This window comes from Primulina huaijiensis, chromosome 1, assembly GCF_012295235.1.
Source record: "Primulina huaijiensis isolate GDHJ02 chromosome 1, ASM1229523v2, whole genome shotgun sequence".
NCBI lineage: Eukaryota > Viridiplantae > Streptophyta > Magnoliopsida > Lamiales > Gesneriaceae > Primulina > Primulina huaijiensis.
Window position 1 is genome coordinate 24689134 of NC_133306.1, and position 25955 is coordinate 24715088.

At 34.4% G+C, this 25955-nt stretch overlaps 4 protein-coding genes across 10 annotated transcripts; 2 read left to right on the plus strand and 2 right to left on the minus strand.

Annotated features, from left to right (window-relative positions):
- The first annotated feature begins 738 nt into the window (after positions 1–738).
- Positions 739–6096, plus strand: LOC140987641 (OVARIAN TUMOR DOMAIN-containing deubiquitinating enzyme 12-like). 3 transcript variants are annotated; one of them, XM_073456241.1, is made up of 13 exons: positions 739–963; positions 1065–1187; positions 1731–2101; positions 2226–2398; positions 3125–3198; positions 3704–3758; positions 3850–3924; positions 4024–4097; positions 4179–4227; positions 5052–5136; positions 5297–5353; positions 5611–5706; positions 5824–6096. In XM_073456241.1, exons 3-12 carry the CDS (start codon positions 1765–1767, stop codon positions 5697–5699), a joined length of 1068 nt encoding a protein of 355 aa, XP_073312342.1. In that variant the 5' UTR covers positions 739–963; positions 1065–1187; positions 1731–1764; the 3' UTR covers positions 5700–5706; positions 5824–6096. The 3 variants fall into 3 exon arrangements, with proteins under 3 accessions (XP_073312342.1, XP_073312344.1, XP_073312336.1); XM_073456235.1 differs by lacking the exon at positions 1065–1187 and having other exon boundaries at positions 740–963; positions 5824–6095; XM_073456243.1 differs by lacking the exons at positions 1065–1187; positions 5824–6096 and having other exon boundaries at positions 5611–5708.
- Positions 6097–10658: 4562 nt separating this feature from the next.
- Positions 10659–12482, plus strand: LOC140966724 (high affinity nitrate transporter 2.4-like). Its single transcript, XM_073427010.1, has one exon. It carries the CDS (start codon positions 10704–10706, stop codon positions 12291–12293), a length of 1590 nt encoding a protein of 529 aa, XP_073283111.1. The 5' UTR covers positions 10659–10703; the 3' UTR covers positions 12294–12482.
- Positions 12483–13341: 859 nt separating this feature from the next.
- LOC140987653 (uncharacterized) lies at positions 13342–16209 on the minus strand. Of its 5 annotated transcripts, none has more exons than XM_073456266.1 (4): positions 15808–16180; positions 14081–14274; positions 13848–13996; positions 13342–13638 (listed from the first exon to the last, which is right to left on the minus strand). In XM_073456266.1, exons 1-4 carry the CDS (start codon positions 15872–15874, stop codon positions 13551–13553), a joined length of 498 nt encoding a protein of 165 aa, XP_073312367.1. In that variant the 5' UTR covers positions 15875–16180; the 3' UTR covers positions 13342–13550. The 5 variants fall into 5 exon arrangements, with proteins under 5 accessions (XP_073312367.1, XP_073312360.1, XP_073312353.1 ...); XM_073456259.1 differs by having other exon boundaries at positions 14081–14277; XM_073456252.1 differs by having other exon boundaries at positions 13343–13638; positions 14081–14295; positions 16047–16209.
- Positions 16210–18424: 2215 nt separating this feature from the next.
- On the minus strand, positions 18425–23490 carry LOC140987675 (cell division cycle protein 48 homolog). Its single transcript, XM_073456296.1, has 9 exons — positions 23333–23490; positions 23033–23198; positions 22192–22420; positions 21304–22070; positions 20998–21219; positions 20822–20893; positions 20450–20731; positions 19835–20194; positions 18425–18901 (listed from the first exon to the last, which is right to left on the minus strand). The coding sequence occupies exons 1-9, from the start codon at positions 23359–23361 to the stop codon at positions 18608–18610; spliced, it is 2421 nt and encodes an 806-aa protein (XP_073312397.1). The 5' UTR covers positions 23362–23490; the 3' UTR covers positions 18425–18607.
- Between the last annotated feature and the right edge of the window lie 2465 nt (positions 23491–25955).

Consider the following 25955-nt stretch of genomic DNA (forward strand, 5'->3'; position numbering starts at 1 on the left):
GAGCAATGAAAATTTTACATTAAATAAAAATATTTATCGAAGCTTTTTTTTACATGAATATATTTTTCAACTTTGTTTTAAATATGTGGTTATATTTTATTATTTGTGAGTTTTGAAAGTTTTTAAATTAATATATTTATTTTAGATTCTCAATTCAAAAAATTAAGTGTAGCATGCTCATATGTGTCCATGCTTTGGATTTTGGAACAAAACTTGAATTAAAGTGTATTTCAATTGTAGGGGCCACCAAAACCGGATTTTATTCTCTATGTAAATCATTATTAAATAAATTCATATCAATATTTATACACAAATGTTTTTTGAAACGGATCTCTTATTTAAATAATATATAAAAAAATATTAATTTTTATAAAAAAAAAATATTACTCAGTATTATAAATATGATAGATTAGATAACAAAATATCTCAGTCTTATTGAGTTATCCATGAAAAAATATTACTTTAAAAGTAGAGAAGGTCTCTTGTGAGACGGTCTCACGAATCTTTATATGTGAGACGGGTCAATCCTATCGATATTCACAATAAAAAATAATACTCTTAGAATACAAAATAATATTTTTTATGGATGACCCAAATAATATATCCATCACACAAATTACGACTCTTTTTACAGATAAAAATTCGTGTGATCGTTTCAGAAGTTACTGGCTCTTTTTTAATCATATTCCTTCATGCACTATTGAGTTTTCCGTCTTTATCACACTCCCAAACAGATAGATACGTTCACATGAAAACTTTCACGGCGAATCATTTCCATTACTTCTCCATAAATGAATACCAATTATTATCATCCATTCATCTCCCTTTCGATTCCCACCTTCTCACTCTGTGGAGTCCCGAAGCTGCATAATTTGCGTGCACATAACAAGTGTATCTACGTACGACGAGTGTGGTGAGCAAAAACGGCAATTCAGATATGGTCTAGAGTTTCGAGAACTCGAGGTTGTTTTTTTTTTTAATATAATTTTCCTACAGTGCATGTTGATCTTGTTCTTGTATGTTTATTTGATTTATGTTGATTGATTTGATGCTGTATACACCAGTGATCGGATGAAATAGTTGGTTTCACGTCCGTACGTTGCTGTTTGATCCGAGTATAGATCAAATGTGCTACGAAATTTCAAAATTGATCCCTTTTTCCCTTTTGAGATTTTGCTTCAAGTCAGGTAAGTTATTAAATTAAATGTAATCAAAGGAGGGGGAGTTTTGAGATTTAGTTGGGGTCGAAATGTTAAGCTTTTTTTGTACTTCACCGGTTTCTTGGTGGACGTGATTTTACATATAATGAAAGTCATTGGATGATTCTATCATTTCAAGTTCACACTGTTTGGATATCATTGAATGAATCAGAGCAATGGAGTATTTAGCTAGATGGGCTTCCGTACAATACTGCTAATAAATGGGTTGCTTTGCAACTCTTAACAATTTAACAGTATGCTTTAAATGCTCATGTGCTTCTTTTCTTTATGAATTTTGGGGCCTACGGATACCCATGTTTAATGTTTTTGGCTGAGGTTTTTGTATCAGAGGAATAGATCTAGTAAATGCTCATTTTTATGGCATTGTCATGCTGATTTGCAACGTGACCTTTTCCGTGTATTTTATATCTGCTTAGGTAGTCAATAAAGGACAGTGGTATATGTTGTCTTATCACTCTTGTGGAGATATATGGTGTATTTTCCTGATTAAATCGAGGTTGCTGGATGCAGGCTCATTCTCATTACAAATATTTTATTATTCAAAATGATTACCTATGAACAAGATCCTGATGTTGTCCGTTGGGGTCTTCAGCTGTTCGATGGTGATCCATATTCTAATTGTGGATATTGTGGTTCCCTCATGCAACATGACGCGGACTATTATCCAGGGTATTACTCAAAAGGATATCACGACAATGCTGACTGCAGTAATGCAGGAAATCGGGAGCTTACTGTGAACTGTCTTCATGAAGAATTATCTCAACTTTCAGTAACTGAACCAATCAAGCCTTTCCAAGAAGGAGTACAACTGGCACAAACTTCGTACTGCTCTCAGGAGTGGTTTCCTCAATCGTTGGGTAGCTACAACTTCGAAATTGAAGGTACAAGAGATATTCAAACTGTCTACTTTCTTTGTTAATATAGTTGCCCTAATTACCCGATGACTTGTAGAAAAGATTTCGTGTCACCCTATTTAGTTGCACTAATTTCTTTTACGACTACTAGGAAATGACAATCGCCGTGAAGTAGAAACTGATTTGGGGGTTTCGGCTTCATGTTCTAGCCCGGGAGAAGAAACATATTGCGGGGAGGAGTGGTTATACTCATTAGAACTAATGGATGGGTACTCTTTGGATGGTGAAGTGGGAAAAAGACTGAACCAGATGGTTCCTATACCAGTAAGTGTAGCTCTGTTAAAGTATTCTGTATTTATGTGGGAATTCATATTCCTTCTGAGTTGATGAATGTCCGTTTTTGTTTAATGATAAACCTTGAAAATCATGTGACTTGGCAACTTGTTTGTCACGATACATTTTATAACATATGGACGCCTCGAATTAAACGAGTATCTTATATGCGGAATGCTTCTTAGGGATGCAGCTTGGTGTTAGTTGCTTCCCCAGTCTTTGACATCTGCAGCAATTTACTTACATCTCGACTGCTCACCTAGGAACTTTATCAGTCAGTCTGAGTTCTTCACATTCTCGTGCACTTTTCTTCAGCTTCGAAGTGTTAGAACGTACAACAAATTTTCATTTAGTTTTTCAATTTTGTTATTTATTCTCTATTGGTCGGTGAAGTATGTCAACTTTCTACTGATGGACTACGCATCGCATCTAAAGGCAGTGCATAATTTATAAAATAAGTCTAAATTAAAAAAAAAAAAACAAAGCCTTTACTTGAATGGATGTATGTGTTGGTTCATTAATAATGCATTGCTTCTAATCAAGGTATCATTGATGAAAATCTGATCTTAGTCATTAATTTCCTTAGTTTTGTGCCAGGATTTCATTTATGGACCACTCTAAGTCAGATATGCTTGTTCATGCTATGCTTACTTGATTGCAAATATAAAGAACTGGAGACTGATATGTCTCTGTGTTCCCATGGTCTCATCTGTGCAGCATATTCCAAGAATTAATGGTGAAATACCCTCCATTGATGAAGCAACTTTAGATCATCAAAGGCTTCTGGACAGGTATTGAGATTTATCACTTAACATGAGGCTCTCATGCACAAAAAAGTACTCTAATGCGGCTAATACTAGATGAATGTGCGCTCAATTTGAATGGTGCTAGAGTTTTCTCTTTCATTTGACCACATCACTACCAAACTCGGCATATAAGTGTTCGCAACAACAGCTTTTGTGCAGGCAGTGTCTTTGAAATGTACACCTTTTCTTCGATTCTATTTTTCCAAAGACAGAAATGGTTGGTGAAGACTAAATTAGAAATGGGCTGTTTATAAATTTTGATAATATAATTGAGACATTCCTCTTAGCTTTGGTAGGAGATCACAAAGATTATTCTTGAAAACACGAGTCTAGTAGAGTGTCTTTGCAATAGCTTGTTTCTTATTTGCTTGTCAAAGAAAAAAATAGTAAAGTATCTCAGATAACTTATCGGGATGATATTTTTAGGTACAGATTAATGTTATTCAGTTCTTTTTGCAAATGCTGACGGATGCAATGTTATCTCCGCTAGATTACAGGTGTATGAGCTGGTAGAGTCCAAGGTTCAAGGCGACGGTAACTGCCAGGTCAGTTTCTTCATTAGCCAATGTTCAGCTACTTTTACGAAGTGGCATTTAGATGCCAGACATGAATAACTGAATGAACTTTTGTCCCCAGTTTCGAGCTCTGTCAGACCAATTTTATCGTACTCCAGAGCATCACAAATTCGTCAGACAGCAAGTTGTAAATCAGGTTGGTGCTTTTTGACTATTTTCTTCCCATTCTTCTTGAAACTGTAGTGTGCTTTTGTTTGAAGTGATATTTCATTTGCTGCAACAATTGGACTTCCAGCTAAGGTCTTGCCCAGAGATATACGAGGGATATGTATCCATGGCTTATGAACCCTATCTGAAAAAGATGTCCAAGTATATCTCTGTACATAATATTAGATATCTATCTTCTGTTCCTATGTGACTGACCCCTGACATTATGCTCATGGATATTAGGAGTGGAGAGTGGGGTGATCACGTCACTCTACAAGCAGCTGCGGATTCAGTAAGATTTTTTGTTTCTCTTTCCTTGAGTCGTTATTGTCGTGATGCTTTATTCTTAGCATGATACAGTATAAAATTTGAATCTGCAAAAAAGTTCACAGAAAATAGTGCCTTTTTCTATCTTGTTAATCACCTTCACGGATGACAAGTTTCTTTGCACTAACTATTATCGGTATGTTTCTGTTTTGAAGAACCTTGCCATGGATGCTAATAAGCTAGCCATATACGCAAGTATTAAAAAAAAAAGAAGTCGTGATGATAATAAGATTATATTTATCCCAGTTTGGTTTTATGGTGACATGTGAGATTTACTTGATATTCTAGCATATATAAACTGTAAAGAATGGTAAAATAGGAAATACTGAAAAATGCTGTTCTTTTGTTGCCTATTTTACAAATTTACTAAAACGTCCTAGCGTTTGTGATCTAAATTGGGCAATATGTTTATGGGTTATGAATGACAATGGAAACTACAATTTAGGCAGATACCTCCCAACATGGTTGTTTAAGTTTGATAGTCGAGACTTACGGGTAAAGGCTTCTTTTTTGTTGTGGTAGGTCCACACTTTTAAGTGAGGACTGCTCCCTGTGTTTCCAGAAATCAAAGAAAAAACCTCATTTGAAAAAGGGAAAAAAAAGCATAAATCTCTCTGTATTTTAAAAACGATGCGAAAAAGTTCCATAAACCATTGAAGAATAAGTACCTTTTTTTCAAAAACAGGGGACACAATGCAAATTGCCCTGAGGATCTGCCATATCATACATGAGCTAAAGGGCGGAAGCCATCTCTCAATTTAGTAATTCACTTGTATTGTTTTGCTGCAGTATGGTGTAAAAATATTTGTGATAACATCGTTCAAGGACACATGCTACATTGAGATTCTTCCTAGCATCCAAAAGTCTGAAAGAGGTACATTATTCTTATATGAAGTTCCTACATGTGAAATGTATAATTGAGTTTATATTGTTTTGCCCAGGTAGACATCTTCACTATGTTGCAGTATCGATCCTGCCATTGTTTATTTCTTTCATTTGTCAATCCTCTTTTCCGGGTTCTGTTTCTTCTGCAGTTATCTTCTTGAGTTTTTGGGCGGAGGTTCACTACAATTCCATATATCCTGAAGGAGGTAAGTTCCAACTTCCTATCAATTCCTGGAAGCCAATTTGGACAACCATTTTTATATCAACACCAAGTTCAAAACTGCTATCAATGGACTATATATGTCTAGACAGATATCCCATTCAGAAACGGGACTAGAAGTTTAGTTGAGGATGGTTTAATATACTTTGAAAGATAAAAGTTTGTGCATGCTATTTGAAAATCTTTTGTATTTGAGGAAGTCCGACAGCTCTCATAGTCACTGGTCCACCCTTTTTCTTCCAGACTGCCCAATATTTCGGACAAAAAAGAAGAAGAAATGGCAGTCAGATCAACATGAACATTTGGAGTTATTAGATGATTATAGCAATTGATCGAATGGTAATTTCTAGCCACACACATATTTCATCATCAATTACCCTTTTATTTAATTTCCATTCAGATATTGCTCTAGTTCTTGATTTCTATAATATCATTCTAATCTATTCCGTTGAACAGGTCACAAATCCAAAGCCATTGACGACCTGTTAATCTACAATCTGTTGTCTGTCCTGTCTGGAGCAGCAACTTGACCTTATTCTTTCCGAATAAATTAATTCTTGGAACATGGAAATTTCCTCCATCTTTTCTGCTTGTATATCAAGCCAATATTTTGCATTGGATCTTTTCTTAGAACGTTTTTTTTGTAGCAAACTCGCATTCTTTTGATGCATAAAAAGGGGGCAATAATTCAGATGATATGGTTATAAAATTTTGAAGGTCAAGACTCGATATTTTAAAGACCAACCCCTGAAATATAAATGTATAAAATTTAAATTAAGGACGTTTGTTAAAATATATCTTGCTAGTAGCAAGAGGGGTGAATCGAGCACATTCTCAGTTTGGAATTAGAAATGTTGATGATATTTATGGGTTTTGCTTCCATCTGCGAACAAAACAAGTCTGATGGGCCATTTGCATGAGTTTAGCATAAACACTATGTTTTGGTTGAGGCGTTGTTGGAAGAGGTCTCCCAAAATTTGACATAAGTTTAGCATAATCACGATGTTTTGGGTAAGGAGTTCTTTAGGAAAGAATATACTTGCAGCAGCCACAAATGTTTGAGGCTAGAAATGAAACACCACTGGTATAGTTGTTGAACAAGTCACTCTATGACCTAAAACAAGCACCAAGTCAATGGTACAAACGCTTCGATGATTTCATGACAAGTCATAAATTCATCCAAAACAAATATGACTGGTGTGTGTACGACAAGAAGCTAAAATCTGATAAAACCATGTACCTATTGCTATATGAGGATGAAGTGGCTTTTACTATCAAGTTTTGATCATTTGGTCGACGATCGACTTATTTTCAACAAGTTATTGATTAGTTGCTTCTATATTAATTTGTCCCTGGACTGATGTCTCTAGCCGTACGTGAAAATTAAAAATATAATTGAAATTATTTTATTTAATTTGGTCAAATTAATTATTGTTGCATGTATATAATTACCAAGTGTTTAGCAACCTTTTGCAGAAATGGTCAAATTTATGTGTGCAACTTACGTACGGTGCATGAATAGCTAAACAAAATATAGTAAATGGATAGATATACGTGTTAAATGCAAGTACACAAATTTAATATATACTATCAAATATTATATTTGGGATAACATTACAACTCAATTATTTTAAACTAAAAAGCAACCCTAGTGTAAATGAAATATATCAAGGTTTCATAATGCTATTGAGCATATTTATTTTAAAAAACTGAAAATATTATCCAAAATATAAAAAAATTGGACAAATCAACATATCAACGTTGATACATTTAAAAAAAGGATGGTTTAGTTTAAATCATCGATCAAATGAGATCAAGTGTGAAACATGAATAAAATGTTAAGATTTGGAAAAAAAAAAAAAAAAGAACGAAGGAACCTTTTTAGTTCAATAATATTACAGAAAAATTATTATTTTTAATAAAATAAAATATTATAATTTTAGATTGTTTCTAAACTCATTTGAAATTATTTCCTTGAAAAAACCTCGAGCTCATATATTCCCCTCCAATATAAAATTTATGTATTTAGTGTTAAATTTACTGTATTTATACATTATTCTCTGTTATTTGGCTTGATATAATCAAAATTATATTAAAAATTAAATATGTTTTTTTATGCTCAAGTGTCGATTGATTATGTTTAGGCTTGTAATGCTTAATATTATCTTGACTTCGACGTTTTATCGTGTTTTTTATTTCCAAAACCTTGATTCATGAAACCACTAAAAAGTTAATTTTGTGTGTTGATATATTCCGTTTCATGTTGTGTTAGGTGTTATAACACCGTACTCAACACTTAATTCTGAAACAAACGATCACTTTTATGTCATACAACCACCCTTCAAATTTTATTATTATTTTTGTCCATTTGAGAGAAAAACAACAGTACCTCGTTCAAACCATCTGTACGTAAGCAACAAGAGTACACTCCAAGTAAAAATTAATATTTAATATATAAATGATTTTATAATCACAAAGTCAACTCATTAAAAATAACAGTATAATATTGATACGTAATCGCATAATTTTTCACGGGCACTTAAAGTTCTTAATTTAATTTAAGAATATTATGTTTAAATTATTTTCAACATAATTTTCGAGATAAAGGGCTAAAAATTATAGTCGGGACTCGTCGACTTCATTTCACGACTTAAAAAATACATGAGAGATGAGTGGAAAAAAATGTCGACTTTAATTGTAATTATTAAATATTTTAGACAATGTACTATTACGGCCATGATAATTATTAATTATAAAAAAGGTTACGATTTCATGAAAAATTTGATGATTTGAAATATTCCAATATAATTTTAATTTAGATAAGCTTGTCTTGATCTGATTCCGAGTATCTGATAATAAATATGATTGTCATTTTATAAGTGTGTAGGAATCTTTTCATGCGGAGATGAAAAGATTAAAACATACTAAATTTTCTTTCCTAAAAAACATGAAGATTCAAATATGATATTGGAGAACAAAAAATTTCCACGAGCAGTCAAAATATGGTGATTAGGCAGATTTACGATTTAAAATAATTAATTAAAGATCATCATCAACTATAGTATTTGATAAACACTGTTATTTTTTGTGTAGGATTATAGCTATTTTAACATAAAAAATATTAAATATAACCCTTATATCATATTAACAGTCTAAAACAAAAAACATAGAAAATTCCAAGTGACAAAAATCATCTCCATATTATCTCCATATTTGATGGATCTAGTTTGAGTAGAATGATTCGATTTCCAGACAGAATTGCATTAATCATCACAATATGTACAAAAGATTTTTTTAATCAAGTTATCTTTCTATTTAGTTAATTGTTTCGGTTTTGTTCGATATTTTATTTGACTCAAAAGTAAATAAAAATCTTTCTCGATCAAAATGTTTTCTACTAACCATAGTTATCGCGGAGGCAAAATACATTTTGGTCATGTAATTTTCAATTTTTCTATTTGTGGTCCTGTTAACAATGAATTTGTATTTATTTTTCATTTTAGTTCCTGATACAAAGAATTTTCATTTTTAGCTATATAATCTATATTTTTTTTTTGTCTTTTTTTGGACTGTGTCCATGTGTTTGTCAATTTAAATGACAAAAAATGAAAAACAACATACATGTTAAGTGACCATATATAAATGAAAAACAACACATTTGTTATATGATTAAAACTGAAAATTCACTGTAATAGTATTAAAAACAAAAAAAATCTACAGTTATATAACTAAAAATATAAATTCACCGTTATCAAAAGCAAAAATAAAAAATACAAATTACAAAGACAAAAAATTAGAACTCATTGTGGGTATCTATGTAAATACAAGCTGATCGAGACGATGTTATGTACATCCAATAGGTGAACGTTTATATAGGTGTGCACAGTGAATACTCGCAACAGCAAAACTCTATTTATAGATATATGTATGTCTACATAGAGGCAGGGCTTTGTTGTGTGTGTTAATCATATAAGTGCATATGTTGTCTATATTAATTAACTAATTATTGTAATGAATTGAATATTCCCTTCAACAGAATGAATCATCTCTTATCTTGATCCAGCTAATTATCTCATCGTCAACACTTATCATGACAAGGAGCTCTTATAAATATTTTAAAAAAAATCCTCGACTTTTCAATATTCTTGGAAATAAAATCAAGAAACAAAGACTCCAATAATTCACTAATTTTAATAAAATCAAATTCTAACACGAAGCATAAATTATCATTAATTTTGGGAACAAATCTCTCAAAGCATTTGAAAGGTTAATTTAAATATTTGATTTATGTTTATTTGTCATTATCATTCTCGGTAATGATGCTCCAAAGTCGGACTTTTAACATTTGACCTTGCAATTTGGAGGATTATTTGAAGTTAAATTAGTTCCAATCATAGCTCCCATAGGAGAGGAGAAGGGCCAAATGCCGACTCTAAGCCAACTCACATAGCTACGCTTCATTGACTTACAAGTTACATCACTCAAGTATTAATCGGGATTTTCTTTATCATACGGATATAAAATTAGATAATATTTTTGGTGGGCAGATTTTAATATTTTTAATTTGGCAAAAATTTGTGTGAGACGGTCTCATGGGTTGTATTTTGTGAGACGGATCTATTATTTGGGTCATCCATGAAAAAATATTATTTTTTATGCTAAGAGTATTACTTTTTATTGTGAATATCGATAGGGTAGACCCGTCTCACAGATAAAGATTCGTGAGACCATCTCACAAGAAACCTACTCTTTTATTTTTTTAAAAAAAATATAGCTCTTTACGATTTTGATCTTATATGATGTCAAATTTTTATTTTTGTCATTATCTTTCAATTTTAGTTATTTTTCATCGACAAAAACAATCCTAACTACATAATTTAGACATGTTTTAAATGATCCTCTAGTCCATTTTTGGAGATATATATGGGTAAATAAGACTTTGATGGTTTTTTGGTGTACATGCATTAAATTGAATTAACACAAAGTAAATGATCGATTATCAAATGGTTGCAATAATATATTTTATTTTGATTCTTTAATAAAAAAAAACTAAGGGAAAAATATATATAGTTAAAGATTCCAGGGCCCCGTTGAATTGGTGCATGATCCTTTGGGATATACGATAAGGTTAACACTTCAGATATGCGGAGAATGGATTCTTCTTAATTAAACAAATCGAGATATTACGTCGTGCAACCATTGGGATACTCCACTGGCTCATCAAAAATGTCAACCCCTCTCACTATATAAATCCTAGCTATAGATTCATAAACCTACACCAGCAATAGTCATTAATTAAACCACTTCAAATTTGATAACATTTCTTGATAAAAAAAATGGCAGATATTGAAGGGTCTCCCGGAAGCTCCATGCATGGAGTTACCGGCAGGGAGCCTGTGCTCGCATTTTCAGTGGCGTCCCCGATGGTGCCCACTGATACAACGGCCAAGTTCGATTTGCCGGTTGACTCCGAGCACAAGGCCAAGAAATTCAAGCTATTTTCCTTTGCCAATCCTCACATGAGGACTTTTCACCTGTCCTGGATTTCTTTCTTCACCTGTTTCGTGTCCACATTCGCAGCTGCTCCCCTGGTGCCCATCATCCGGGACAACCTGAACCTGACGAAGGGAGACATCGGAAATGCCGGGGTCGCATCGGTTTCGGGAAGTATTTTCTCTAGGCTTGTGATGGGTGCGGTCTGCGATCTTCTTGGACCACGTTACGGCTGCGCTTTTCTGGTAATGCTGTCTGCCCCGACTGTATTTTGCATGTCTTTCGTCTCATCGGCTGGTGGGTATGTTGCGGTTCGTTTCATGATCGGGTTTTCCCTGGCCACCTTCGTCTCTTGCCAGTACTGGATGAGTACTATGTTCAATACCAAGATTATCGGACTCGTAAATGGGACAGCAGCAGGATGGGGGAATATGGGAGGCGGTGCGACGCAGCTGCTGATGCCTGTGCTGTATGAGATAATCAAGAAGGCGGGATCCACTCCATTTACAGCCTGGAGGATCGCATTCTTCGTTCCGGGGTGGCTTCATGTGATTATGGGTATTTTGGTGATGACTCTGGGCCAAGATTTGCCCGATGGAAACCTAAGTACTTTGCAGAAAAGGGGGGAAGTTGCGAAAGATCAATTCTGGAAGGTGTTTCGCTATGCTGTCACCAATTACAGGACCTGGATTTTTGTACTCCTCTATGGATACTCCATGGGAGTTGAGCTGTCCACCGATAATGTCATCGCAGAGTACTTCTACGACAGATTTGACCTACAGCTCCATACTGCCGGAATCATAGCAGCCACATTTGGCATGGCTAACCTGGTCGCTCGTCCATTCGGCGGATATGCATCGGATGTTGCAGCACGAAGATTCGGGATGAGAGGCAGGCTCTGGACCCTATGGACCCTACAAACAATGGGAGGAGTGTTCTGTGCACTTCTAGGAGAGGCAGATTCCCTTTCTGTCGCCATTACTCATATGATCATATTCTCTGTCGGTGCTCAGGCCGCCTGTGGAGCAACTTTCGGTATAGTCCCCTTCATTTCAAGGAGATCATTAGGCATAATATCTGGCATGACAGGAGCTGGAGGAAACTTTGGCTCTGGCTTAACACAACTGCTGTTTTTTACGAGTGCAACCCACGACACATCAGTAGGGCTCAGGAATATGGGGTTAATGATAATTGCATGCACTCTTCCCATCGCATTGGTGCACTTCCCACAATGGGGTAGCATGTTTCTTCCAGCTTCGAAGAACGTCAAGCACACCGAAGAACACTATTATTCGGCGGACTATACAGAGGAGGAGAAGCAGGAAGGGATGCATCAAAATAGTCTGAAATTCGCTGAAAATAGTCGATCTGAAAGGGGGAGACGTGTGGCCTCAGCACCAACACCACCAAACGCAACACCAAACTATGTCTAATGTGTTTTCCAAACCTGGATTAGTTAACTACGTGCATTGTGAGTGGAATATATATGTTGTCGAGTTATATTTGTTACTCACATGGAATTATGTTTGATTCCATAGATTTATTTTTGTGAGAATAATTACAATATGTCTGCTGCTGGAAACTGGTTTCCAACTATATGTCGTTGGAAGCAAATTCGATCAAAATTTTCGTTGTTTAACTAACGATCGAGTACGTGAATTCTTTGAATATAAAATATGTTATAATCTGTTTTTTTTATGAAAACCCTAGATCACATCAAGCATGAAGATTATGATCGCACATAAGATGGCGATCATGAAACATATATATTTCGAACATCGTGATGATCTGACAATCATATAATTATCAATTTGGACAGATTATGGATGTTTGTCCCTATTCCGACTCTAGTACCAGGAATCACACACGGCATTGGCGTGGAGAGACTAATGCACGCGTATATGCATGCAGTTATTGAACAATTAGTTTCGTTCAACAGTATGTCAAGAAATTACTAAATGGTTAATTAAATATCGAATTTCAATAGAGCAACATTAGTCCTTCGGCTTTGAGACATAACGGTTACCATGTTTATTTATTTTTTTAGTTGGGCGATTCGGTCCAGAGCTCGCGATATTTCATTCCAAACTTGAGACTAGATCGATGTACAAGTCATCGATGTTACCTCGTTTACGTTTTCATTACACTTTAGCATCCATCGTGCAAGTTAAGTTCATAAATATTCTCAGCATTGAATTATTCAAAGAAAAAAATGTAATTTAATGTATACAAGAATGTATCACTTATTAGTTAATAAAATGGGATATCCTCTATTTTAGTAAATTACACGAAGTAAATCCTTGCTTAAAGTGGAAAGGACGTTAAGAAAGCAGTTTCCTAATTTATTTTTTAATGCACTTTGATCCCTAAGGTTCGCAAAATCATTATTTTGGAATAATTTTTATTTTCATTGTCTTATGTGAAGATAACAAAAATACCTTTTTCTAATAGCAAGTAAAATTTGTAAAAGAGGTTATCCATGAGAGAATAAATAGCAGAAATTTGATATTTATCGACTGCACAGTATATATTGCATAAAGTTCCCAGTTTTTAAAGGAAAATATCAAATCTGATCCTCAACAAAATGTACGATGGAATAAATCTAAGTTAAAAATTGTGGACATGGTTCTTCATTTAAAATGGAACCAACAGCATCAGAGCGAATCCGAGCCATAATAGGATGTCTCCTTCTAGGGGCTCAGCTTCCCACTTCCACCGCACTTACTACAGAATCGACGTGAGGAGCACTTCGTGCAATAGCTCCACTTTTTTGGAAGCCTGCCAACACACTAGGACATATTACCAAAACATTGACGATAACTTAATGAAGGGTGTGAGTAACCTGTGCTTGCATAGCTACATGGCACAGTTATTGTTATGCAATTCGATAAATTTGAGTTGCACCATCACCATCAGCTGTAATTTTATCATACAACAGCAACTCATTGCTACAGAAACCTCAGAAATGTGAACGAAAGAACTTGTACCCTGCTGTGTATCTACTTGCCATATTCTTTGCCATCAACCTCGCTTTCTCAGCACTCTCATCGGACATTTTCTTAAGCATGAACCCTTCACCATTGCATTCTGAGCAAATTCCTGAACCTTCACAGTCCTCGCATGTTTTTGTGGGAGCCTGTTGGTTTCAAGATTTTACATCTAAGGAACATTTCAGGGACAAAAAAAGAAACGACGGGCAAGAGAATTTGTGTTCACGTACCTCCACTACATCCGAAGTTTTAGTTTTTTGCCCGAGAAATGTAGCAGCAGCAAAGACAATTGTGGCAGCAACTGTCACAGAGACTGCTGTTTCTGGCAGTGCACGCAATGTGCTTACTGATGCTCTTCCTCGTGTTTTTGCATTACTACCATGTCGAGAACCAGCATTTAGCTGGACTTTGAATGCAGAATTTCCTGCTGATAAACAGAGATGAGCTGGATTTTCAATGAAGGGTGTGAGTAAACAAATTATATTATTAAATAAATCTTAAGAATTAAAGCAAAAACAATTTTTAAAAAATATTGCGAGAATACCCCTATTAGAGTAAGATTTGAAGTAGATGGATTGGAGATGAAATTATATTTGGAGCAGATGGATTGGAGATTAAATTGTATTTGGTGTAAAAACTGTTCTATTTTAGTGCAGAACTTGTGCTTAAATAGAGTTATGGGTCAGAGATGATCTAAGAATATTCATCTACCATTTTAAAAATCCATCCACATACATGCACGGATAAACAATTCAATTGGTTCAGATCTTTTTTCGAGATAGTAACAAACAAAATTGTACGAGAATTTCTCAAGTTCTAGCAGATACAAAATATTAGCATTTTTTTTTTAGCCACAACTACGCAAATGATACAAATGTTACTCAAACCGAAATTGCTACATATAAATTTAATCTAATGGGTATGGGAAAAATTAACGTGACACAGAAGTTGATTTATACTCGAATGCCAACCATACATGTCCTTTATCCAATTCTATTCTCTTCCCTTATGGCCTTATCAATGACAATGAAATATAAATAGATAGAAGAACTTTTACTTCATGGTGAAATAACTTTCAAGGCCCTTCACGAAATATAGAAGAGCTGGCACATGTTTATGAAGGCGAATTTTCAAATTTGTCTAAATGCTTACAATATAGTCGGATCAAGCCCTCTTCTAATCAGTAACTAATTCTTTTGCAAATGATTTCAATGAAAATCCATCAAATTAGTACACCAAAAACTAAATCATAATGTTCTCACACAGCCAACAAATTTTGTCATTCATTTTTAACTGGTCTTTACTCCTCTAGCTCTGTCCATTATAATAAGAGCATAGAGCTGAGTCCTTGTAACAAAATTCTAATAATTAAATATCTTTGAATGCGTGACCATCCATATTTCTCCTTACAATATCCTCCTTATTGATGTCATAGCCACCGAATACCCAAAGTTTCCATCCTCCAATTCACATTAAAACTTCATCCCCCATGTCTGGATCTCTTGCTTAATGCACTTATTTAACAATCATAAATCCATGCCTCAACTTCACACCAGTAAACGTATAAAAGTAGATGAAACTCATTCCTAATAAATTTGCATCACTTTGCCAACACACATCTATGAATGATACAAAGAGCAAATATGTATCAAATCAAGAACTTAAAGCATAATACCAACCCCATAAATTGTTCTTCACAACCAATTCGGTGCTCCCTTAATTCACCATTAACCTCCAATTTAAGACACTGTCCCACAATAAACAAAATGAGATGTTTGAGCTAACTAAACGATTACAAATATTTGTGCTGGGTAAATTAACTCGTTTGAAACAAACAATAAAACAAAATCCAGCGCACACTTATGATTCAACCTAAAAAAAACGAAATACCCATCAAGAAACCATAGCCATGTACACTTCAATACCCATAAATGATGCACAATAGTTGCAATATTACCTTTCCTCTCATTAACTGCAATCCGGTCAAAATTTTTACTGAACAAACAAAGGGTTCCTCTTATCATTAAACACAGGTGTAAAAAGATTTAATCTTTGAGTAATTTTGCAACCACTAAACCCACCTCCATCATTCACCCGCTTTATGGATAACAGTACGCTTCGCAGATGTCAGAAGCCAAAGGGCCCCTTGAGAATTAATTAATGAATTTAAAGAAAATTTGTGATTCTCAAACTTACTGTAATGGAAAGAGGCGACGGGTAGAGGAAGAGTCTGCAACCTCAGTTCCATTAGAGTTGAAAGTAAAGCAACGGCAAACAACTCAATTAACTGATCTTTGGGTAAATAATACAAAATTTTAATAAAATATCAATTAACGTTCGCTAACCCAAATATTTTATTACCCAATCAAATTGGTATACTGTTGTACTTCAACTCTTCACCTTAAAATGCATTATTTGTTGTATGGTTCACAGACTTGGATCACAGATTAGATCGATTTCATGTCAATTCTGTAAGACAGATCTCCTATTCGATTCGAGCCATAAAAAATATCATTTTTTATGTCAAAACTATTACTTTTTATTGTAAATATAAAATGAATTCATCTACTCACAAATAAAATTCATGAAAATGTTTCATTAAAACCTACTCCATGAATATGTAATCGTAAATGTATTTATGGGATTTTAAGGTTGAAATTTGAAATTATATATAAATGAGTTGACAGAAAACTCACGAGCATCCTCTCCCTCTTGCCAGCAACTCATGCTCACGTAACCATCTCGCAAAATCAGAAAGTCATACCGTAATAATGAAAAAATTAAGATACTAAACTGATTTTTTTAATAAGATGAATTTAAAAAGAAACAGAGAATTAGTTAAAAAAAAAAATCCAATCAAGCACAGGACATACAACCTTCTTGTTTATAAAATAGCTATCCGCCAAACTATACGTGTCTTACATTAAAAATTCGACATTTATTAATATATTTAATTATAAAAACAGACAATAACCGAGAAAACTTAATAACATATATATCTAAAATAATAATTTAAATAATTTTGCACGATAATCAGAGTATTTGAAGCTTAAGGGATTGTTCTCGTAAAAAACAAAAAATTATTATTATTTAATTAGTTTCTAATGAAACTTTATTTTATAACCTAAATTTGTTGGCATTCATCAAAATTAGGTGGGCTGTCCAAAGATGCCTCTCACGTGCCTATTTAAGTCTCCTATTCAACTCTTTTTGTTGTCAAATAACCAACGAACACTCACAAATTTTGAAGGCATAAGAAATAATATCATAAAATAAATATGCCTACAAATGTTATTTACATTACAGTGATTTGTCTCATTTTTCTCCTACAAATCCATGTAGCAATGGCTAGGCACTTCCCAATACTGCCTAGTGCACCATCCACCGCTAGATACTACGTCGTGACGACATTATTTCCGAGGCGGCACAAGGGACGATCGATATTGCCTAGCGCACCCTCGACTGCCACCAAATACATCACTATGACACCGTTTTCGAGCTGGGGGCAACGATTCTTTCATCAGAGGGAAGTCAAAGATTGCATGCCGAAAGGGTCAAGGCGTTCGTCTGCGCCTAGTCGGTTCGTGAATTATCAAACACTTGGGTCATTCAGGTGTTTCGCGGGTAGGGATTCTCCGAAACCTTAGCCAACCATGTTAAGGTAAAGATTTTGGTGATGTTTGTACATTTTGTCGTCAGGGAAGGGGAGGAGTTACGAATCGAATGGATAAAACAGGGAATTGCTAAGTTGGGATTGTTGTTTTTATTGTTGTTTCAATTAATGAAAGCTATAGTTTCTCAATTGAAAGACATAATATGTTTGTTTTTTTTTAAAGATATTCCAACTGGTCTGCTTCGAGTCACACTTTTTGATCGCAATTTCTTTGAGTCGATGGTAACGAGAATGAGAAGTCATTGATACAAAAACAAAAATAGCAAAAAGTTGATCATGGCATTAATTAATTAATAATGTACAGCAAACAGGTTGCCTCTTAAGCAGAACAGCAGATCAAAGCAAATTAGAAAATAACGCATAGAATGTGTTAAAATGTAAGTTGTTTTCAAAATTAATTTGATGTTTTCCTAATTATGACAAACGAGATATACATGTAATTAAACCTTAATTTAATATTGAGGCAAGCTGGTAGTCGCTATGCCTCTGTATGAATACGGTACACCCTCGAAACATTTTATTTTGTAAACTCACCCTCTAGCCCTTTAATTTTCAGTTCATTTAATTTTCATCCATTTGAAAAGTAAATAAATATGTTTTCATTAATCTGCACGCACATATGAGAAACAGACAAAAAAAACCAGACATTATTTGATAGATCGTGCACTTGTATACTCTGCATTTGGAAAAAATGCAAAAAATGAGCATCTTTTGGAAGTTAATAAAAGTTTTTAAGAATCTCTTAAGTTCTAGATTAAATTTTTTTTATCCCAACTCTTGAGTACATTTTGGAATACCAATAATAGCAGTGTAAAATATTTTTAAAAAGTAATAACAATAATAGCATTGTAAAATACTGTCGTCAATATAGAATCAGAAGGCAGTCACCAAAGGGAGGACATAAATAAAGACCCTGGTATTGTAACAAAAAAAAATAGTTCAAAGACAAAGCGTGGAGTTCACAAGGATAAACGATTCAAGAAACTGTTAGTTTTGGTGGCACCGGTTTCAGATGACTTGCCTGCAAAAACCATAATTTCAAATTTATAGTCACTAAATGGTAAAATCTCAGACCTCAGGAAGTCTAATTATACAAGTCATCTTCCTCGGCTCCACCAGCAGAGGCTGCAAATGGGTCGGATTCAGATGTCGCTCCGCCTCCTGATTCAGTGAACCGGAACTCTGTTCCAAATCCTCGAGACTGCTGCAACGTCTGCGCGAATGCTTGGTACTTACGAATATCAGCATCACTCACGCTTCTACGAGCATATTTCATGGACTCCTCGAAATGTGCAGGCTTGATTTCTGAAACTTCATCCAGAACATCCTCATCCATGGTATCTGGATTATCTTTTGCCTTCCTCTCCCTTTCTATGTCCTGAGATAGGCAAAGTTGTCTATGAATTTACATCCATAATATCATAACAATTGTGGATCGCTATTCAAACCGGTAACTAGCTCTGCTAGCATAAATGATGTAATCCAGTAAAAGCAGAAAAGTACATATTGTTTCGAAATGATCTGAAAGGCAATTAATAGCCTCCAACGAATCTTGTTCCTTTCAAAGTGAACCTTAGCACTTCAGATTTCAGCACAAAGAAATGGTGAAACAGGGAAAAGGACTGTTAGTTCTTCAAAGAAGGCAAAGCTCCCCCATAGATCGATAATGCCGATATTGAATACATGATATGAGCGTAAATTAAGACCCCAAAAGCCTATTCAGTGCTGTTTCTGATACCCTCTAAATATGAATCTAGTTTGTAAGAAAACGAAAAGGATAGTTCTCTCTCACAACCACAGCTTGCAAATGTGATGCGTGGTTAGTGTCAATATTAGAAAGCATGTGCATATATTTGAAATTTCTGTGTCTTGTGGGTAAATTCCTACAAAGCTTGAATAATAGAGGCAGTTTTCTGCAAAACAAAAATACGCACCTCTATGGACTCCAAAGCTTTCATCATGTTTTTTTTTATTTAATTTTTCCAGTTAACAGCGAATAGTTTGACATTCCACTGCAATACTATTGAAGCTAGAAACTAAGGAAGAGAAACTAAGCACAAATGACACCTCACTTCACAGTGTTTCAATTTCAGCAAAATTAGCACGAGAGGAAAATAAAACCATCACCCGATATAACCTCTAGAAAGGATTTGAATCCAGTTGGAAGGTGCACGGGAGAGGAGGCCAGTTATATTAACAAACAGTGAGTACTACTTACCACTTAGTTGTTAGGGAAATCGATGTCATCTTATACATCAGGAAAATATAAAAGGAAAAATAAATCAAAAGGGTGGTGGGCATAGGAGCATACTTTCTCAATGTTCTCTCTTATGGCATACTTGCATGCCCGTTGACATATTTCCGTGATATCTGCACCACTAAATCCTTGAGTAAACTTGGAAAGAGCTCGTAAATCAATATCTTTGGAAAGTGGTGATTTGCGGAGGCAGGCTTTGAAGATCTGATGGCGTGAATCCTCGTCTGGCAGAGGGATATATATTAACTGATCAAGACGACCAGGACGTAAAAGTGCTGGATCAATTATGTCAGGTCTGTTAGTAGCCCCAATGATAAAAACAGTTTTTTTGGCATTCATGCCATCCATCTCTGTTAGAAGTTGGTTGAGGACTCTATCAGCTGCACCTCCAGCATCACCAACACTACTCCCTCGCTGCAACAATACCAGGGCATTGTGCCAGTAAGACAAAGTTTTTATTTTTTATGCAAAATATAAAATGCAAAGGCATGTAACCAAAGGTAGCAGTTTCTTTTTCTTCTTAGTTCATCTAGATTAAGGTTCAGCATGCTTATTGCAGATAAACACTTCCAAACTTTAACTAAATAATTAATCAACAAAAGTTGGAAATAGCTGAAAGGGGAAATCTTATCTTACTAACTAAATGTACAACTTAAAGGGGCATATAACCTGGGTGGCGATAGAATCAAGCTCATCAAAGAAAAGGACACATGGAGCTGATTGTCTAGCTTTGTCAAATATTTCACGAACATTGGCTTCGCTCTCTCCAAACCACATGGTCAGCAATTCAGGCCCTTTTACGCTAATGAAATTGGCTTGACATTCATTTGCAATCGCCTTCGCCAACAGAGTTTTGCCGCATCCAGGAGGGCCATAGAAAAGAACACCTTTAGATGGTGACATGCCAAATTTCTCAAACTTCTCTGGATGTTCAACAGGATATTGAACAGTCTACAAAATAACACAGGTGTTAGAAGCAAACAACTTCAATTAACATACCATTAAATATGATACATGAAACATGACTTAGATTTTTATAACCTCCTGAAGCTCCCTCTTGACATTTTCTAGGCCACCGATATCTTCCCAGGACACATTGGGCACCTCAACAACCTTTCATCAATTAAAAACAATTATAATGAACATATACTATCATCATAAAATTCATTATGGTAACGAGCACCGACAATATAACATCAAAGCCAGAGAGTACTTACTGTTTCCCGTAGAGCAGAAGGATTGCTAGTTCCAAGAGCAGAATGAAAGTGCTCATTTGTTACAGCCATGGAGTTAAGTATTTCAGCATCAATTGAATCATCCTCCAGGTCAATGACATCCATTTTCTCTCTGATGCACTGAAGTGCAGCTTCAGTACAGAGAGCTGCAAGGTCAGCGCCAACATAGCCGTGAGTGTCTTTTGCTATTCTCTCCAGGTCAACCTACAACACAACACCATCATTTCAAATACATAAACTATATTTAGAGTACAGATATATATGGTTTCGAGATGTCTAGCTCTTTACATCATCAGAAAGCTTCATGTTCTTGGTATGAATCCTGAGAACTTCAAGTCGACCAACTTCATCTGGAACACCAATGTCTATTTCCCTGTCAAACCTACCAAATCTTCTGAGAGCTGGGTCAATGCTGTTTGGACGATTAGTCGCTCCCATGACAATAACGTGGGACCGGGATTTTAGCCCATCCATAAGAGTCAAGAGCTGAGAAACAATCCTCCTTTCAACTTCACCATTTGTTTTCTCACGCTTAGGTGCTATTGAATCAAGTTCATCAATGAAAATAATAGATGGAGCATTTTTCTCTGCCTCCTCAAATGCCTTTCTCAGATTGCTTTCACTCTCTCCAGCCAATTTGGACATAATTTCCGGCCCATTAATTAAAAAGAAGAAAGCGCCGGTTTCATTGGCAACAGCCCTAGCAATTAATGTCTTTCCAGAACCTGGGGGTCCATAAAGTAAAATTCCCTTGGGTGGTTTCACACCAATAGATTTGAAAAGCTGGGGATGCCTCAGAGGCAACTCTACCAATTCACGAATCTGACCCATCTGCTTCCTAACACCACCTACATCATCATAACCAACCTCATCCAGCCTATCTTCATCCTCCCGTTTCACAGGCTCTCCTTCGCAGAAGATCTCAGTGTCGGGGGCAACAACACAATACTCACCTGGATCAGCCTCAATAACTTTAAATTCCACACTTCTCATCCCCCCTCTCACAAGAAAATGATCACCTTTTCTCAAAGGGCGATAAGCTTCCAGAAAGTAAGCTGCATAGATTATTCTGTCAGTCAACAAAACACTAAGAAAATGCATGCCACGAAAATTTTGTTTCATACACCAAAATGAAACATGCAGGGAATAGAAAAAGTAAATCGCGTATAAGATTACGTTTTAGGTATGTTTCAAACAGATCTCCAGTGAGACCCTCTACTGTATCATCCAAGGGTAGTACGTGAATACGCTTTCCATATTTAACATCAGGGCACTGGTGCACAGACACGACATCTCCAAGCCGAACCCTCAAATTTGTTCGTACGACCTTGTTCATCCTTATCTTTGGCTCTTCACATGCATCATCAGTAAGGGCAATGCATATTGTATCCTTCCTTTTCTTACCCTGGAAGCAATTGGTAAGCGGATATTTTGCACTCTAATAACCAAAATCAATCCAAATGATAAATATAACACACCACATTCACTGATAAACCATAAACTAATGCATGTATATATAAGATTCACTGTCATATTTTTCGTTTTTTTCTCTATAATAGATGCTTCCCGCACATAATTTTGGTTATATCCATCACATCAACACAGAAACATGTGTCAGATACCCTCAGAGGCAACAATAGAACTTCTCGTTTGAACCATATCACAATAATTCAAGCTACTATAGAATCTAACCCAATAAAGCCAAATTCATAACTCGCGAGTAACTCAAAAATCATTTAGCAATCAATTTCATGCAGATCAAAGACAACAACAAATTAACCAAACTACCAGCTTCAACTTCTTTCTCCACCAATAATAAGATTCAGAATCAAACACATAAATCCAAATCGAAGGTAATATCAATAACGATGCTTACATCAAATCCATAGTGTGTGTGAATTAGTGTTACATATACGAATAATTACTTTTTAAATTTAAATAAAAACACTAACCAATCTCCCTCTAAAAAACATCAATAAAAAGATATTGAAAAGCAAAGCCCTGAGAAAGTAAGAACCTTAATCAAGATAGTATCCCCACGAAAAATTTGGAGCTTTTCCATGGTGGCGGGGTGGAGTGCTACCACTGAGTTGTCGTCATTGACCGCCTCGTCAACGATCAGCCGATTCACTGCCTTTTTCCTCTCCAAAATCGCCGTTGAGAAGTCCTTCTTCCCACTTTTTCTGTCCAAAAACAGGCCAAAACCAAAATCAACAAAAGAAAAACTCAGATTTCCACAAAAATTCCAACCCAAAAAAAAAACTTGGATTCCTCGAAGTAAAGGAACTGAGATGGCGAGGAGTCAACGAATACTCACGAATCAGATGACTCGGGTTGATTACTCATCTTGGAATGTAGAATTGCAGCGTACGAAGAATTTTATGAATCAGTTGAAATAATATACCAAGAAAAACGAAGTATCGGATTCTAAAAAAATTCGCGAAGAGACCTAATTTTAAAAAAAATATATATCCTAATTAATTAAGAAATCGTAAAATGGAGAAGTTGGTCCAACCACCGTGTTAGGGTATTTATAGAATTTTTTGAGTAATTATTAAATTATTGTATATCTTCACATCTGTCTCTAATGTTAAAAACAAATCACATACTTTTGAATATGGAAAGTATTCGCTAAGTGTGACAATTTTAAAATCTTAATTAATCATTCTTCCAAATTTTAAAAGATTCCAACATTAGCAACTTTGAGTTCTAGACAATCACTCTTGAAAATAACGTTGGAGTCTATGTTGTGAAACAACTCACGTAGAACCAATTTTTATATGGGCTATTTTAAATGAACGGGTATTCTGTAAGTCAAATCGACTTGATCTATATATTAACTAAAAATTAATATTTTTTTTAAATCAGATATTGTCTCACAAATTTTTTTTTAAATAGTTTAATTCAAATAATTATTTTTCATGTACTCAAAATTCATTATTTCTCTCATTTTCTCGCAATAGGCTCTACCAATATTGACATTTACTTTCAAAGTGTGACAGTAAAAACAAATACATAAAATGATAATTTATTTAGATATTATATGATATTAATATATAAAATTATATTCGTTAAAGATAAATTCTCTTAACATGTTCTACGACTATTTTATGGTTTTTTAAAAATATATAATATATAAGAATAATATAAATATGTTAATGGTAAAGAAAAATATAGTATTTCCTTAATTGAGAGCACCTTCTCTTTTACCTAGACGTTGTGAAATGTTAGTAAATCAGTCTTATAATTCATGAAAGAGCTAGCTGTAAATAGAGGCGCTAGGATCATCAATTCAATTCGAAGAAATTAGCAAATTCTAAAAATTCTAACACTTGATTCACAAAAATATTATTTAAGATTTAAATCAAAGAATTTCACATACATTATCTTTTTTTCTTTTAATATTAACTATTTCGAAAAAAATACTCCTCATTACAAGATCCAAAGAAACACGAGATATGGCTAAATTATCAGTGCATAAGTATGCGACATAAAATTAACATATGTACATTTTTTTTCCCATTTATTATTATGAATTTGAATTCTTGATGGTGTATCGTTCTAATTATACATGATTTTGACCTAAGTCGAACCCTAAAAGAAGAAAATAAAAATAATGTTTAGCAATTAATTAAGCTCCATACATACTTATTTATTACACATTAACAAAATGAGCTTAGGTTTTTTTTTTTTAAAGATTAAAACCGTAATAGAAATTAGTTTCAGGGATATATAATCGATCGGTAATGAAGAAATTTGTACCTTCACGGGGACACACAAAAACAAGGATGTAATATCATCGCGCCTCCTTAAATTCCACGAACAGTTCATTTTCTGGAAGATTCCAAGTTTACATACAGAAGATACCTCGCCTTTCTCAATTATTTTTCATTGAATCACGTTAAAAATAAAATAAAATAAAGATAGATTCTAAAATTACTCCATCTCCATCCCCCCAAAACCCACAAACGATATCCGAATATATATATATATATATAAAAGAAAAAGCAAATTATTGATATTTTTAAATATGTACAATATATTCTGCCACATTTTACAACAGAAGTAGTGCTTGAGTTCATTGATCACGAATTTATCAAGAAAATCTCTTATTATCTATAGATATATATTTCCAAATTCCTCAACTCAATACTATCATTATATTTTTTTTATATAAACTCGATCTCATTGTTATGGTATCTACCATATATTTATTTCATGTTAATAAATATTTTAAATTCGAATTTTGTAATAAAAGTTGTCTAAAAAATATGATATATATAATTAACTTAAAGTAATCTACCGATTAACTAATATATAACAAAACAAACAACGATAATATGAAATATTTATCCGGAGTGGCATTTACCTGCATCTGCTCCTGCACCTCCTTTGATTCCCCTTTCCTGCCGAATTCTAAGTGTTCGTGCGATTGTATATATATATTGTTGTGCTTTCTTGATAAAGATACATACGTACACATACTTTCATATATATATATATATATATATATATGAAATTAGCAGAAAATTATGAGTATATATATACATACATATACAGAATCTCATGAGAGTAGGGATCAAGGAAAAGACGAGGAATAAGCTTTTCTTGATATAGAAATATACATATACATATATATATACATTTACATACTTTCAAATATGAAATTAGCAGAAACTTGTGAGTATATATATACACATAGATTATAGATACATACATTTATATGCAGGATCGAAGTCATGAGTAAGGATTAAGGAAAAGACGAGGAATAAAAAAGGTGCAGGTGCAAATGCTGGTAAATGCGACATCTTGGCATGCATCCATTGATTCAGCGAAAAATTTAGGTTAATTATTTGTAATTCTGAGTTGGGTACCTTTCTATTGATATTGTTCCATAATATTCCAAGGATATATATATAGAGAGAGAGAGACTGTGTGAG